This window comes from Trachymyrmex cornetzi, unplaced genomic scaffold (genome assembly GCF_001594075.2).
Source record: "Trachymyrmex cornetzi isolate Tcor2-1 unplaced genomic scaffold, Tcor1.1 scaffold98, whole genome shotgun sequence".
NCBI lineage: Eukaryota > Metazoa > Arthropoda > Insecta > Hymenoptera > Formicidae > Trachymyrmex > Trachymyrmex cornetzi.
Window position 1 is genome coordinate 446,416 of NW_017300333.1, and position 18,338 is coordinate 464,753.

General features: G+C 30.6%; 1 protein-coding gene across 1 annotated transcript; it reads left to right on the forward strand.

Annotated features, from left to right (window-relative positions):
• Positions 1–1,451: 1,451 nt before the first annotated feature.
• Positions 1,452–18,144, forward strand: LOC108769995 (DENN domain-containing protein 5B; the record flags this gene model as incomplete). Its single annotated transcript, XM_018521275.1, has 10 exons — positions 1,452–1,861; positions 14,425–14,534; positions 14,882–15,102; positions 15,388–15,582; positions 16,275–16,746; positions 16,873–17,009; positions 17,085–17,272; positions 17,355–17,524; positions 17,606–17,817; positions 17,938–18,144. Coding segments are annotated over exons 1-10 (2,030 nt in total), but the record flags the coding sequence as incomplete, so codon positions are not given.
• Between the last annotated feature and the right edge of the window lie 194 nt (positions 18,145–18,338).

The window sequence follows — 18,338 nt, forward strand, 5'->3', positions numbered from 1 at the left end:
AATAATATTGCATTCGCAAATATGTCGTTATAGAAAATTTCTCGCGAAGGCCTTTCGCTATGTAGGTTAATCAAGCGATTTGAATAATCTTGTTTGAATGAACCGTAATTGCACTGCAATTGTATATGCAAATTTGTTACCGTTCCTTAATTCACTCTCTTTGATTATGTTATTTCAAGACCTTTTATTTAAAATTACACAGAAATACAAATGCTTTTCGGAAATGATCATCGTTATATTACTTGTACATTTAGGAAATATCATATATAGATTTGCTACAAATCTTGCTAGCAAAGAACACAGAATCTATCATAATCAAAATAAAAAAAAAATTTCAGTATGTAGTCGTGGCAATGATTATGTTATTCTATTAATATATTACCCCTTTTAACGTGGATCTCCCACCATCGCAAATATTTTTGTGGAAGAATTCTATCTACTTATTATATATATATTTTTTTTTGTTTTATTCTGCAGCTTAACAAATTGTACTATATAAACTGGAATAGTATTAAAAGTGTTTCCAAATTACTGTTAATAATATATAAAAATCTGAGGATTGTCTCCGGGAAACGAGGACGTTTGGTAACTTTATCGTATCGTGATCGAGGAAACATGGAGCTTTCCAATTGCTTAACACATTTTAACACAAACGTACATAGGAATGTAAAAAGTGTAGCAATACACGATTTGAATGGAGTAGAATGCGTTCGCTGTACTCTGTCTGTTTTGGATAAAGTTAGATTAAATGTAGCTTCTTCTGTTTGCATTTAATGAAAAAAAGTAAGAATGTCGGTTACCTAACGTCTTAAAACCTCATTTATGGCCGTCGCATTTAGTGTGTGTGTGTGTGTGTAATATGTAATTGTTATTATAGAAAACACAAGCTTAATTACACAGCCGATTAGTAGCTCTCGGGCTGAATACAAATGTGTAGTGTCAACTATTACGGCAATTGGAATACAATTTGTGTTGCCGTGTGCACGAAAGTGTCTAATAGCGTTTTTCATTGGTAGAACTAGTGCGCACTCAACGCACATTAAAGCTATTGTACACTATTCTAATTTAAATGTAAAAGTAAAAAGTGAGATCTCAATTGATAAAATGCCCAATATGTATTTTATCAAATAGCACAATAAAATGTATTAAATGTTTCGTAGTTTAATTCGTTTCTATATTTTTATTAAACATACATCTTTATATCAATTTGTGTACAACGGCTTTAAAGTGCACTGAATGCGCACTAGTTTTGTCAATGAAAAACGCTATAAGTTTCAATTGGGAAGCATCTACTATAAAGTAAACGGCATTTCTCGTTTTGAAATCAAATTGTGCGCGAAAATCGTACTGCGGCGCTGAAGTTGGCCGCGCGCGGCGCCGATGCGGCGCGCACGACGCGCGGCTAACTTCAAGCGCCACGGTGAGAGATCAATTATTTGCGGCCAGTTCACTCCGCACGCACCGCTCCACTCTGCTCCGTACCGTTCCTTGCCGTTTTGCTCCGCTCCGCAGAGCGCAGTAGCGCACAGTGTGCGTTATTCTGTGCGCGACGCGGTAAGCGGTTGTATGCAGCGTGCTCGCTCAGCTGTTGTCTCGGCTGAAGTGAAGTGACAGTGCCGCATCGGTGTGGTGCACGATGTGGAAATCAATCTCGTGAAGGCGGCGGCAACGTTCGAGGTGGCCCGCGGTGAACGGCAGCGCGTTGCAACTGCTGCTGCTGCAAATCCGTGTGAGTCGGGAAAGATGAACGGGAGTCTGGGGATAACGCGCGGTCCGGAGCAACATCCACAGCGGTTCGCGGATTACTTTGTCATTTGCGGCCTCGACAAGGACTCGGGTCTTGAACCAGACAAGTACTTCGGTGAGTCTTTTGCCTCACTCGCGCTTTCCTTTTGCGCCCTGACACCGCTCTCATCGCTATCTCGCGGTTCGTTATTCTCGGCATGGAATAAAGCGAGAGAGAAAGAGGGTGAGAGGGACAGAATGTTCTACATTCGAAATAGAGCTCAATAGTCGCGAAGGATAGAATGGCAAAGGTACAACGACGGCGTTAAAAATGATTCTTCATTCTGAATTTAATCTAGACAAATAGATATTATTCTGCAAATCTCTGTAAGAGGATTGCAATAATTCATCTAAAGGGTGCGACTATTGCATACAGTACGTTTCAAAATCATCAATTCACTTTTGATAAGCATCAAAGACTGACTTATCATGAGCGACAATTGTTTCAATGTCAACAATAATTCCGACTACGATAGGAGTAATTATGTCTTCACGATGTGTGTCTGGCGAAAATTTCAATTACTGTTTACAAGTTTAATGAAAAATTTCATTCGTAACAATGTAATTGGACAGTATTACGCGAAGTTTAATTAATTTGTCAAACGGTATTTCGAGCAAATTAAATTTAAAATGTATCTTATCTCGAGTAGGCTATCTGTGTGACTCATATTTGAATTTTACGAATTAATGTATTTTTGCGAGTCACACACACACAAAAATAGACAATGCAGAATTAACAGAATGAAAGGCGCGCGTTTTGTTTTAAGTGTACATATAAATAAAAAGTGGGTCTCAGCAGTACTTTCTTGAAATTACTTTCTTGAACTTTCTGCATTCGAAATGAAACGAGGCTTTCGGAGGAGGAAGAGAACGAAGAACGCACGGTATAGAAAGCACAGTTTTCCTGCGGACAATGGGTACATTGACAATTGATTTTTCTTCACGGGAGTACCTGAGTTCACAGCGTGCGGAATGGACCGCTTGGCCTTTTGTTGTTAGGCTACTGTACGTACTGGATACCTCGCAATAGGGAGCCTCACAATACGTGCATGAATGTGCGGCAAACGACGACCCTCCTGAGAAAACGCCAGGACGGCTCTCTACGAAAAAAATCGTCTCAATGAAAGAATTCTCCCTTGAGAACTACCGTGACTAAAAGGACCCTTGTATCCCTGTGACGAGTTGCTTGTCCCGCTGTCAGCTGTTAGACTACATTGTTTTATGAGCTTTGGTCCGTTGAGATTATTTGCTTGTTCACGGATTTTAGTCTTGAAAATTGCTTAAGTACCTTGGTCTTGAAAATCGCAGATAAAACAGGAATAGTTGTTTTGAATAAGTCTAAAGTAGAGTAAATATTTAGGATTTTTACGGAAGTACATATTTTTTGGCAATCGAATAGCGAATTTATTTATGTATTGTTTTAATATGATGTAATATTTATAATATGATCGAATTATATATCCGATTTGCGTAGGGTTTTAAGATTAACTCTTAGCGAGATTGGCAGACAACATCTGTAGCGTAAAAATATCTATAAAAAAGAAGACTCGTGCCTGAGAGTAAGGTCAAAGTTTATACATATGAGGAAAAAGAGCAAGACAGAGAGACTTTATACTACATAGGATATTTTACATTATACAGGATATATATATATATTCCATAAAAGTTCTCTAAATAACGAATATATTTCGCATGATTAATAACAACCTTAATAAATCTAAACAATTTTTAAGATAAGATTGTTCGCACATATTTTATTATTCAGGTAAAATAGAAGTAAAATAGAAACAGAGAAATCTGTAATAATATTTTAACAGAAGTTTAGTTTTGAAGTAAAAATATTTGTCTATAATGTTTCTCTGTCATGATTTCTTCTGTATAATTTCAGCTATTGGTTTACCTCTTATATTACATTGTTGTCTTATTCTGGTTTTGTTACTGGTAGGCTTTGTAATAGCAATTTTGCTGACACCTGACCATTTGCAAGCTACTATTGTCTATTGTATTTATGTTTATGTGAACTATAGTCTATTGTATCATATTTTATGTCTATTACTCTGTTAACATGTAGTCTTTTTTATAAAGCTTTGCAATAAACTAAATTAAATTAAATTAAAATTAAATTTAAAAGATAGCTCTAGTTTTTATCAAAATATTAGAGAAAAAGGTGATTATAATGTAGGCGCCTGCTCTGGTAATATGGACTACATTAAAATTCTGTTGTAATTAACATCATTTCTTTTAAAACATTTTTAACTTGTTTTTAGATAGGTATTGAAGTGTGAAACAATTGCAGTCATGACTGGTGCAATTTTTTATTGACAATTAATGTTTATCTATTACGAGGTATATCAAAATTATTTCGTATGATTTTCAGTATCAAGTTTAATGTGGTTCAAGTTCTTAAGTAACGAGTTCATATCATATTAATTCTTAAGATGCTATTCTTCTATTTTGAGTAGGTAAAAAAGCTTGAATAATTATATTTTCGCTGAGATATAATTAAATAACAAGGGTATTGTAAAGCGTTGTTTTTCATTAAAAATCTTCATGATTATCATTTAAAAATGATATTTTAAGAAGTCCTTAAAGGTATTTACAAAGCTGGAAAGAGGTGTTCAATGATGGTTAAACATTCACGAAGACGAGATCAATCTAAGAGTATTGCTAGGAGAACATATTCATGAAAAGTAACTGCTGAATCTGATAATATCTCGTTGTCAATATAGTCAGAATTTTTTTTTATAAATTCAAACTATTTGCAAGTTTAAATAAATCTGAAGAAAAAATTATATTCCGTAAAAATATAGGAAGTTTATTTTATCACATTTAGATAGTTACATCATAATATCTCTTTTTATTTAAACAATTTTTTTCATTTTGTATATTGTCTTAATTATTTCAAGTGTGTTTTATATTAAACTTACATTAATATATTATTGTTTGCGATATTATTGACTTGAAAATAAATAAAAAATACACAAAGAAACAAAATACAAGTCCATATTACATCTTTCCTCTATAATTTTTGTAGTAATATAACTGTAAATATTTAATATTAATATACGTTATCGACGAATTTATTAGTAAAAAAAAAAATTTCATTTTTAAAGTAATTTCTTATTTTCTATTAATTTTCTTCGCTTTTTTCTTGCATTTTTTAAATTACTGTTAAGCTAATTTTTTTATAAAATTGCGCATATCAATAACTGATGATTGTTAATACGACACTTTATTCAGTTTTATGGTAGTTCTTCATTTTATGCTTCAAATATGAAATCCAATAACTCGGTTAATTAGCGAGCGAGCGAGCAAGCAAGAAATTTTCGATGTTAAAAGTATTTTGTATTCGTTAAACATGTAAATCGAAAAACATTTCTTATTGGTCGCAAAAATCTATTATACACGATATGTTAAACATAGAAAATGTGTATATTTTTCGATATCTATTTTCGATATTTCGTAGTGAGAATAATTTTTTTAAATTGAATATTATCGTACCTCTTGAATGTTTTTTTCTACTCTCTAAAATTTATAGAGTGAATCTTACTGCTAAAGATTGAAAATTAAGGTACTCTTTTTCAAGATTGGCTCAATTTTCATTCTTTAAAGTGAGATTCCACTCCAAGGAATTTAAAGAGTAGGTATTGTTTAATTAATTGATACATCTTATTGTTACATTTTAATCTTAAAGCTAATAATACTTCTTATTTATTACATATTGTTCGGCTAGCTTCATTTTTCTTCCGTTTATTTTTAACAGACTTGTCTAGTAATCACCTTACAGTCTTATTTTTTTTTTTCGCAAATATTAGCTGTCCATGTTTTCATGCTTCATTCTTTTCATTTAGAGCCTCACCCTTCTTTACGTACGTCTAAAGAGTAATGGTCTGCAGAAGGGTCGTATTACCCTTAAAATACTTATTTTTAGTCTGTTAGATTTTGGGTATGAAATATTATTGGTGCTATTAAATTCTCTTTGTACGTTTTACCCTAATACGTTTTAAATTTAGACTTGTTAATTATAACGAAAATCGTTTAATTAGGGGCGCCACAAATATAACACAAGCAAGTATAACACAAGCAAATAATTAAAAGTTGTAAGAGATAACTTAACGTTTAAATAATAATAAATTTTTAAATAATTAAAGTTTTATAGATAAATTTTAATTAAAAAATTGTATTATTGAATATATATTTCTGAAAAGTTTTGATTTCTGAAATATTTAATCGTTGACTGCTTAAGAGTTTTAGACATTTAATAAACTTATTTTGCGCGAAACGAATTATTTCTTTTTATTTCAAGGAGCATAAACATTTGTTGTATGCTTACGTGCATATGCGTCGTATGAGACTTGGTCCTATAACCACTCTTCCGCCTTTTAAACGCATACTTAAGTGCCAGTAGCCCCTTCATGTACAAATGACCCCATATACGATGACATCATACGTGTTCGCAAGAAGGGGAAAGGCAACTTATTCGGATATAACACTTTTGGGAAGCGGAGTATACGAGAATGAAACAAAAAAATATAATTCTCGCAACTTTGGCATAAATCAGATCTGCGTTTGTCTTTTTTAAGTTTTTAGATAATGTTTTAATAATGTGTATTTTTGTATAAGAGAATCGTAGAACATTTGTTAATAAGATAATTTATTACTAAACGTATATGCATTAAAAAATTTTAACATATGCATTTTTTTCATTATTGTTTAATATAAGCTATAATTAGTTTGTTTTTATTTAATTAATTAACATAGAAGAAAAAGATTTTTCATAGATATTTTATGAAAGCCAATCATAGGATTTAAAAATATATATTATTTCTGAGAAGAGATTGGAAATTGATTTAATAAATACTGCTTTAGAATAAATCTCTTATTGTCTAATAGATTATTTTTTAATTTTTTAATTTATAATGTTGTAAAAAATGTTGTAGTTTCATGTTGGAATTTAGATGTTTAATATATCAAAATTATATATTTAACCTGATTATCACGGGTTATATACGCGTTAGGGTCAACGATAATTTTGTATGACTACGGATAAGATTCTTCCACAAACGATGCTTTCTAACGTAAATCTCGAAAAGAGTACAGAACACTATAAATTATATACTCCTTAATATTATTAAAACGAGCATTGTATAAATTATATACTCCTTAATATTATTAAAACGATTTCCATTTTCCAGAAAGTTAATTAATTTCTCACAGAAACTCTTAATTAAACATATGAAGTACAACTATATATTACTATGAAATAATTATTTTCTAAAACTTTAGTTCTTTCTTTCACTATAAATATTCTCAACATAATTGATTCATAATCAAGATTAATTGATAATTAGTTACAATTAAAAACTTTGTTTATAAAGGAAAGACTGTTAGCAATATTTATGATATCCTTCCAATAAAAATGTGCAGTAAATTTACAAATCGTGTAATGTTTTGTTATGATTTCAAAATATTTGTAAATTTACTATTTGCTTGTGAATTTACAGAACTTGCGCGCCGTGCATGCGCATTAGAGATTTGGGTACATCCTTTGTCACAAAATGTTATTGTATATATATAATTTTACAATATAGCTGTTTAAATTTACAGCACATTTTTGTTGGATAAAAACTTCCAACAATAGAAATTTTTAACAGTGAAAAGAAAGGGATTATTTTTAAAGACGATAATATCTATAATCTATATATTTCTCATCGTCATTTTATGTTTCATACAAATTTAAAACTCTGCACTCCTTTCTGTCTGTCGCGTGATACATGCGGCTAATACAAGCATTTACAAGCACGCGTGGGCGTGCGTGTCACGTGTACGCACAGGCGGATTCACGGAAAATATTCGTTTGTTCTACACCTCGTACGAGCATCATTCTCTCGAATCAATACTTTCCATGGCACAGGGGCATATTCCCTTCATTTATTGCTCGTTTTCTTCCCCTTTTCTTCTTCAGACGTGATTCTCTCTTTCTCTTGTCGCGCTCGTGGTTCACTCTGCTCTTGTATTTTGTATTTACTTCGTGTCACGGATGCATATAAATCGACCGCGTGATGTTTATCTTCGAGGCGAATACTTGGGTTGCTCATAAACGAGATCAATGATCTCTGCAAAAGGGATTTTGATGAAAATTATATGGTATAACGGAATAATTGTAATTTCACGATTATATTTAAGTATATAATTTCATAGGAAGAGAGAGCTATATTAAATATATTCATATAGTTCTATTATAATAAATACTATATAAATTACTAACTATATTTATATCTTTATTTATATTAATTATATAGCTTGTATTCTCTCTCAGAAAGTGCTTTTATCGGTAAATGTGTGCTTTTATTTCTGAAATTCTGTAATATATGCATGTGTTGATTACGGATATCTATATTTTTGCTTAAAAAATTATAAGTTGGGAAATTTATCTTTGACGAAACCATTTTTCTAAATGATTCATTAATATATTATATTAATGAAATAATATATCATATATAATAATATATTATTTTTTTAAATGATTCATTAATATATATTATATTATATAAAAAATGAAAGAAGCGTTGCGGGCGCGAAAGAAAGAGAATGAGTGAATTATTAGCTTTCTTAGCTATTTAAAAAAATACACTTCTTATATAAATAATCTTACATCTAAATGACTAAATTAATCTAAATTTTACAAATCTAAATAATATTAAATACTATATATTCTTCTAAAGAGGTTGTAAAAGGCATAAATTATTAACATATATTAATATTTACGCTTTAAACAAACTTATAGATACATGTGAAAGTTGTATTTATAACATTCTATTTTTATTAAGCAACACATTGTTATAGATTATTTATTTTATTTGATATCAGTTTTATTGTTATAAACAAAAATTTTAAAAATAATAACAAAAATCTAAATTTTTTAATATAAATATTTTAAGTACTAAAAATGACTGATTAAAGTTTCATTGAGATTCACCAATTAATTTATAACGAATAAATATTTTATTTATTTACTGAACAATTAATGTCTGCATCTCAATGAAACTTTACATAAATGTTTTTGAATTCATAAAGTACTTATATAAAAAAATAGAGATTTTTATCATTATTTTATAATACATTTTCATATATTTCTATTAGAGTACAAATTTAAAAAAAATACTACTTTTTATTGAAGTAACCTTTGATTCAAATATGATCAACTGTCTCTAATTTTTTTTTGTATTACATTTAAATGCAATTTAGAATAATCTATAATTTTTTTCAAGTATAATTCTTAACATATTGCACCTCCTTAACATTTGCTTAAACGACTCAAGTCTTTCATACTGTTTTATTTTATATGATAAGACATTATACATTTTCACTTCTTCATAAAACATACAGGACAATTGCCGATATTGATAAAGATCTCCTAAAGAGACATTTCCCGGAAATTAACTATTGTGCTTCATCAATACTATAAAAACATGATCTGTTTGGATTTATTTATTAATTAAAGAAATAAAAATATAATTAATACATTTGTAGCTTATTTTTATACAAAATCAGCTCAAAAACAAATTCTACAAATGCGGAAATAAAATTCTTGCAATTTTGTTTGCAAATTGCGTAGTTGAAATAATATTGGCTATATTATTGATAATATTATATCGTTTTACATGTTGTAACTTCCAAAATTATTTTTATTTATATATATATTTTTTTATTTTTGTATAATACGATTTTAAATATAAAATTGAGACGCACAACGTGAACCGGCACACTTGTCTGACAGACCATGAGTTAATTTAATCTTTACAGTGTCAAATATTAGTTCCTATTGGAACTGAAAGCAATCGTGTATTTATAGAAAAAGCTTTGCCAACAAAAAGAAACTGTTGCGTTACATGTTTGTGTCTTGCACAACAGTATAAAGTACACGGAAAAAAAAATTTACTTGTTTCAAGTAAACACATTTTCTTGAACTGTAATTTATTGATTGAAAGAATTAATTACTTGCCACAATAAATTTGTTTTTTGTTCCAATAAAATATTATCCTGAAGCAAATAATTTATCAATAAAGAAAATATTTTATTCTAATAAAAACACAATTACTTGTCAGTAGAAAATTGTTTTATTAAATTTAATAAATGTCATTACTTGAATCTGATTGTTGTTAATAAGAGAACATTTTTCTTAAATTTATGACATGAGTATTAGAAATCGTACATTGATTACTTTTTATAAAATATAATTTTTATTTTAAAAAGCAATTTCTTGGTTACCAAAAATATTTACTAGTAACGAGAAAATTGTTTCATAAATTAATTAAATGCCTACTAGGGACTATTTAAGAAAATTATTTTCTCGAATCAAATAATTTTTTCTTAAAATAAGTAAAATTTTTTTTCTGTATATGCATATAAATGAACGAAAAACATTTTACACACAATTGAAAAGATTCTAGAAATTATTATACACATTTATTTGTAGGTATTTTGACAAATGATTTCTGAGAAAGAAAAAGAATAAGTATTACTACCTAAACGTCAGTTTTGAAGCCCATTTTGTCAGACGCTCATTTTTGTTTATCTTACAAAAAAGTTAATTATTGCAAATTGCAAAAAATATTATAATAACTGTTATGTTATCTGATAAAAGACAGTATTTATTTCTTTGTATTTATAAAGTTTTATTTATAACTTTTATTAAAAAAATATTGTCTAAAAACAAAGTGGTACGTCGATATCGGTGACCTTCCTCTATTTTTTGCGCACTTCTTTGCGGAATTTTATTATATTTCCGACTTGTCGTGCCTTTCACTCTCATTTCCTATTATTTCTAACTTATTTCTTAATTGCTACGGTAACATGTTTTTTAGAATCTTAAAAATAAAAGTACACACGTTATAATACAGCTTTTATTTTGTAGACATAAACTGCAAAGAGAGAGAAAGAGACAGAGATGGATTAAAATAAATTTTAGTTGAAATAATTGTGCAACCAAGATTTCTGGGAGAAAGGATTTTAATGCTCTTGCGTACAAAAGTAATATTTATCAGTCGTTTAATTATCTCTAATCTGGTTATTTTTAAAATATTTTTTTCTTAGAATTGTTTTAAGTAATTTATATTGTTACTCGCAACAGGAAGATTTGTAGAACAATTAAGAACCGGTGCAAAACCATCTGCTTTTAGACTACCCGTGCCATTACCGTTAGTAACCGCACTTTAATGTTGCGCGTAAGGTATGGTGTAATTAGGAAGTATACTCGTAATAAGACCCTCTCCGCAACGATGCGTGTACGAGAGTAGAAAGTACGGAGATCTACGCATGTGTGGAGATTTAGGGACAATATATTCGTGTAATAACTGGAACGAGGCAGATATGCAGTAAGAGTATGCATTGTTAGCAGGCGATTTCCGTATAGTCGTAACAGTATTTGCACGATAATTACAGGATGTTGAAAGTAAGTTATTTTATAAATAATTAACATTTTCTTCGAGTACGCACTCATAAGATACGTGTAAATATATCACGAAATTATTAAATATTATCGCGAGAGACCCATGAGCTGCGAGTGTTTAACTAAAAGAATTGGCGAACAATTTTCTGCGCTCAATTAAACATGATGACAGATCCGCACGATGACTCGAGGGGATCTATGCTATGATTTTAGATGAACAGATAGTAGATAACTTTTATAATAATGCTCGTGTTATTGCATAAGTTGTTGAGTTATAATAATAATTTTCATTGAAGTTTTCTTTTCATGAGAAGGCATTGAAATTAAATACAAAATTATTTTGCCGAGAAAAACTATAATAATATAATATAGATTGTTTTGTGATTTATTCTTTTTCGATTAAAAAATAAAGATTTGTAATTTAGTAAAATTTGTATCGTTTTTCTGTGTATAATTAGATATATATCTTAAGATTACTATATTATCAATTTTTATTTTTTTAAATTAAATATAAACAAAAACTACGAGCTAAACAATATATTTAATAACAAAATTAAAAAAAACAAACGTTTCTACCTCACACGAGGTCATTTTCAATTAAACATAGCATCGGTTTTGTGAGAAATTAATATTAAAACGCACATTGAAGAAGGAGGTTACTTGTGTTTTTACGTATGCGGCTGAATCTTGTAATAGAGCTCCTCCCATTGATACTTATAGCGCAGTAATCGGTAGATTGCGATTGGTATTTTTTCAATGGCGGTGCGCATCTTACAATTTTTGAAAACTCTAATCGATGTTGATCATCATAGAATTTGACTGTTAGAATTAAATAAATATTAGAAAGGCTTGGTCATGTAATAAAATGAAATATGTATTAAAAAATATGAATATTAGTACTAGAATATGGCTTGAAATAGATTTTTTGAAAGCATAAAAAATGAAGAAATTTGGTCACATGATTTTATTTTTTAATCAAACGAGAATGAATTATAAGACAATTCATATTAGCATTATATTTTTTCCTCTGTAATATTACTACCAAAAATTTTATGCTTATGTAATAATAATAAAATATATAATAGTAAGATTATGTATCTGCATATGTAAATTGTAAATGTATAATAATAAAATAAAAGAAAAACAGATGAAAAATTTTTTCATTTGCCATTTTTATTCGTAATTGTGAATAAAATTTTTAATAAAAATTAATTTATGAATGTGACTACGAACTCTTTGTACAAATTATTTATTTTATGTAAACTTGCTGCAATATTTTACAGCATCGCTACTGCAATATTTAGCCAGAGATACTTGTATAAATCTGACGCGCAGTTTTCTAAAAATAAAAATCATTTTTTTTGTAGAAGACAAGCTCGTTGGACCGATCCGATGTACAGTGTACAGCGATTTATTATTATTCGGGAATTCCATGTATGTGTAGATGAGAAACTGAAATATCGGAAAAAGTTATCAGCCCGTTAATGGAAACTGGTGATTTCGGCGACGATCGACTCACTCGGCAACCCAATCAGTCCATTCGATTATCACCAGCTACTTCGTGTACATCATTTCCAAACGGAGATTGATTCAGATCAGTTTATGACGTCAATTAAGACTTCAGATTCTAATCAATTCTACATGCATTTATTCAGACATACGCGTCTTATATGTAATAATTTTTTATTTTTAAATACATTACCACTATATTTTCAATTTTTTGCAAAATATTTAGAGAAAGTGCTATTTTAATATAATATTTATTGATACTTTCATCAGTGTTATATTGCGTAATATTTTACGTGTACGTTAAAGGCGCATATTTTGTTTCTATTTTTAAATTATGATATTAATGTATGAATAATCGTTGTTTATGAACTATTACTTTTTTAAAGAGATTTGAAGAGATAAAATGTAACAAATTCAAGTGAAAAATTGTGTAATGGGATATGACAAAACTAGTGTAAGATAGGATTCAATTACTGCATTAAGCTACAGCGGGAATTATTACGTAAAACGGATTTTCAAATGCATGTAGATTAATTCAGAGCACGAACTTGGGATGTGCGTACTATCCGACTTTAATCCGAGGAAAGTTCAACATTGGCAAACGGCTTACGAAGCTTTACGGAAGACTTTCGCAGTACGCGGAAAGTAATACTTAGATCTAATCTCATTTCCTCTAGTTCTGATTTTATATCTCAATTGAGATAAAATTTTAGGAACTTCATTTGGAGAGCGATATTTATCATAATTGTAAAATTATCTTCTCCAAAATATAATATAATTGACAGCATTGTAATACAAATTAATGCATTTTATATGATTAAATTAAAATGAAACACGTTTAATATTATATTGCAAATTATACAGATAAATATTATATATTCATGTAAATAGTATAATTATGTGTTATATTACTTAATTTACATTTTTACAATTTGAATATATTTTTATGTATATAGGTACATCATGAATTTTGTGAAATAAAATTTAATATCATATATTCCCAAGGACACACTTATTTTTCTTTTTTTAATATCGAGAAGAACGAAGTCTTAATTGACTACGATCTACTGATTGATTTATTGATCGTGATTAATTTTCTTGTTGTGAAGAATGTTTCGCAATTCGTTGGTGTTTATTCACCATTTTCTTTCCTGCATTTCAAAAATGTAGATTTATCGTCTTGGGTGGCTCTTGATCACGAACGATTAACTTCGTACAGGAGTACTCTTGTACTCTGACTAGCAATACTTCGGAGCAGTTGGAGCAGCGCCAAGGCCTTCTGGACCATCTCTCATTCGCGTTGGGTCTGTAGGACCGTGTGGCATGTTCGATAACAGTTTTGCTGATTCCGCTGTAAGATAAGCGTTTCTCTCTATCCCTCTCTTCTCCGTGAGAGCCGGAATTTTGTCATTCGCCAAAGATTGAGACGCGCTGAATTTTCTTTTCTTCTAACGCAAATATTTTGATTGCTGCGTGCTCGTGTAAAGAAATCATACTAGATGTTCTGCCTTGATATTCGTGACGGAAGAAACGTACAAAAGTTTCTTTAATTGCTTCTTAAGTGGAATCTAGCGGAAAAAATATCGTTCGTGACTACAAGAAGCCATTCTTTTCGTAAGCTGTTGAGAACAGTACTTGATGTTTACGATATTAAGTCTGGCTGTTTGTTGTTTTTGCAGGTGACTCATTGCAGTGCACACCCTTGGATCGAGCATATAAAAGCAAAGTATTAGGACATTATCCAGACTCGGTACCATGGAATCCCTTCGACGAACACGCTGTCTGCATGGTACGTGTGACAACTAATTACTAATTACAATTCCGTCGCGTGTTATAAGTTAGTAATGAATATAAATTTGTTTGCATTATATAATTCATTTATAAGCGAAGAGAATTTAATAATCGAATTTATTTATAACATTTATTTATTAATATCCATTAATAAATTTATATGGGTATTTGTTGTTTGACAAACTAAAGTTAATTAATTAAATTAATAATGTAAAATATAAAAGTTTTTTCTACGTCACGTAGAAAGTTGTCATCTTCGAAGTATTTTCAATTCTAATTAGATTTAGGGAAGATTTGCGTCTCACGCAGCCGAGGGGAGTAACTTATTGATTACATTGATAATAGCTTTGTCTGCCAAGCGGTTTACGATTTCGTACACAAAAGCACTCGGTGGAGCCGACCTTCCACTCTTTCGTCCTGACGAAAGAAGATGGTCACAGAACATACGGATTCAGCCTCGTTTTCTACGAGGAGTGTCGCAATCGCAAAATATGCTCCGCTATGCAAACGCTGCAGGCGATGCACATCACGGAGCTCAGCAGCGGTCAAAACGGCACGCCCCCCACGTATGTTTGCTTTCTCCTCATTGTCAGTGTCAAATTTCTTGATAACTTGGAAATTCTTATTTTTCCTTCTTGTTGAAGTAAAATTTACTTGTGTGAAATTCATTAAAAATTAAGAATTTGATAAACTAAAAATCATGATTTTGAATACAGATAACTGAAAAACGTGAAAATGCATGCAAACCGATGCAAACTGCTCTTTTCTTGCATATATTATAAACATTTCTTTGTCTATTGTCTTATATATATTTTTGAGTTTATAAAACATATTTTACGATTTTTTTGCAGTGCGAGGAAGGGTCAGGATGGACATAACACGAGATCGCTGCCTCGTCATTTTAAATTGTCGGCTCATTCACCTGGTGCTGCGTTAGGATATTATGATTCTACCAAAGACAAGTTGCTAGTGACTAAATCAATATCCTTGCTATGCCAACAACCTTACCTCCATGCGACAAAGACGTTCCTCACTAATCTCTATAAGTAAGATATCTCGCGAGTCTTATAAAGCTCCATTGAAACGAGCTGACACAGCTCTATTCTTCTTATATAACTATGTTTATGCTACGCTTCATAAGAGTACTTAAAAGTACAAGTGATAATATAATGTTAGAGCGCTGCATCAATTCTGTCTGTTAATGAATATAAAAGATAGGAATTCAATTTTTTAAAAAAGATTTGTTAATTAAGATTTTTTTAGTTTGCTTATCTCATCACTTTTAATTTTTGTTAGAGGTGCTGCTCAAATATGTTTAAGCTTGTATCTCCAGCACGAAATTCTGCAAATTACTGATGCAGTGCAAACATACAATCTTTATTAAATATAGAAATATTTTTTATATATCTATCGTTATAGTCAAATTAAGACTTTCGCAATATGTAATACTGCTGTCTTTAGTTCACTAATTATTTGAAATATTTATACAATTTCGGGATATTTAATCAACGATAATAAAAATTTATTTATTTATTATTTATAAGATATCTTATGGAGAAAGTTATCTAGAGATGGAGGAATTGACTATTAGTTTTTCGTATGCTGTTTAGATATCGTTCAAAAAGCTAGAGATTTTTTAGAAGTGATAGACATTCTGTTTGGCAGAATTTATGCACAACAACTTATGTATATTATTATAACATTAAAAACTATGAAATAATTAAATGAATTTTTTTAGATGTGTTCCTAGACATCCTGGACCTGGTCTTAGCTTAGAATCTTACGTATATAACCTTCTATATAACGTACCAGTACCGTTATCTGGCAAATCGTTGAAGTTTTTTGTACCTAACGATGAACCGGCAAAATCGCCATTAGAATTGGTTATCCATCAGCCGTCTCCATCGCTGGAGTTACCGATGTTGGACTATCCTCTCAAGGATGTGTTCACGTGGTTGGGTGCAGATTGCCTAATCCAATTGTTCACATGCGTGCTGTTGGAGAATCAAGTTCTGTTGAGAAGCGCTGATTTTCACAAGCTGATGGTGGTGTCTGAATGCATAACGGCGCTCTTGTTTCCTTTCTCGTGGCAACACGTTTACGTACCAATATTACCCGCCAGTCTGCATCACTTCTTAGATGCACCTGTGCCCTTCATAATGGGTTTACATGCGCACAATGAGGGTGGTGTATTGAAAATCGCTAGCGAAGTATGTTCACTTAGATCTTTCTTCTATATTTCATTCTTTTATTAAATTTGAGAAAAATATTTTATGAAAAAAATGAGCAATTATGTATTACTAATTATGAATAATATCAATCGTGTTTGATTACAGGCAAATCTTTGTTATGTAGATATAGATAAGCAAAGTAGCCAATTTCCGGAAGAATTACCCGTGTTTCCTCATAAGATGCAATTTATTAATGAGATCAGAGCGCTTCTAAACAAGTACAAAATACCACATTCAGGAAAGTGAGTTACTTGTTTCTAAATCGAGATATAAATTCGATTGTTACTCTGTATCTAAATCAAGCAAAATCTTTATAGGACTGATAATATGGTTATTAACTATTATAATGGTGATATCATGACCAGTAGCCTGACACTTCCCGGTTCTGGTTTTCATCTTCCTCGCAGAAAACATTCTTTGCACGATGTGTTAGATTGGGATCGGCCGGAACCAGGACCACAGTCAGACAATCTGCAAAGAACAGTAGATATTGTTAAAAGACCAGGTAAGACGATTTCTTGATATATAAAACGACATATTATTATCAGGATTATATTTCCAAGTTTTTAATTTTTCTCTGCTTACAGTAAACATGGATGACATTGATCCTATAGAGGATACCACGGAAAAAATACTCACGCCACAAGAAGAATATCAAGAGACTCTTATCTTTAATAATGCTATTAGGGAGATTTTTTTGAACCGTTTTGTACAAATGTTTTCTAGTTATGAACATTTTGTTATTCAACCAAGTCAGGTACGGGCATACTACACTTCTACAAAATTAGAACCTGCCACTTGTAATTATAACAAAGTTATAATAAATTTTATCTTGTAGAACAAGGATGAATGGATAAATAACAGGGATAGTATGCATGTTTTTGACAAGGCCACGTTTTTATCTGATCAGCCGACACAGCATCTGCCATTTTTGTCGAGATTCCTGGAAACACAGATGTTCGCTTCTCTTGTTGACAGCAAAGTCATGTCGACGTGGAGTGAACTCGACTGTAACATTAAAGTTTTCGACCAAAGAATCTCTGCTTTAAAGTAAGTCATAATAATGATATAATGTTCTTTTTACTTTTTTTAAACGACTTCTACTTAGATAAATAAGGTTAAAAATACATAACATTTTTTAATCCACGTTTGATCTACATTATATTTTAGGAAAAAAGTCGGAGAAAGTATTATACGATCAATGCGATACGAGTCTTGCACAAGCATCGCAGATACGCAACAAATACTCGAACAGAGATTAATTAATATAGATTTTGAAACAAATCCGCCTGCGGAGATTCTTCCTCATAGAGCCGCATATTTTCGGAGTTTTCCGTTGCTGGATAACGTCGCGTTGAATAAGGAACCTGCTCAAAGGTATGTTATTCGTAATATTTTTATTTAAACAATATAATCTTCTATTTCTAAATTTATTAATGTCTGCTATTCCTATTTTGTGCTTCCTGTGTAGTATACTTCGGTAAGAAACCACATTTAATATAAACAGAATAAGAGGCTTACAGTAGAGTACATATATTTGATTCATTTTGTTCTAAATCCTTCAAAAATAT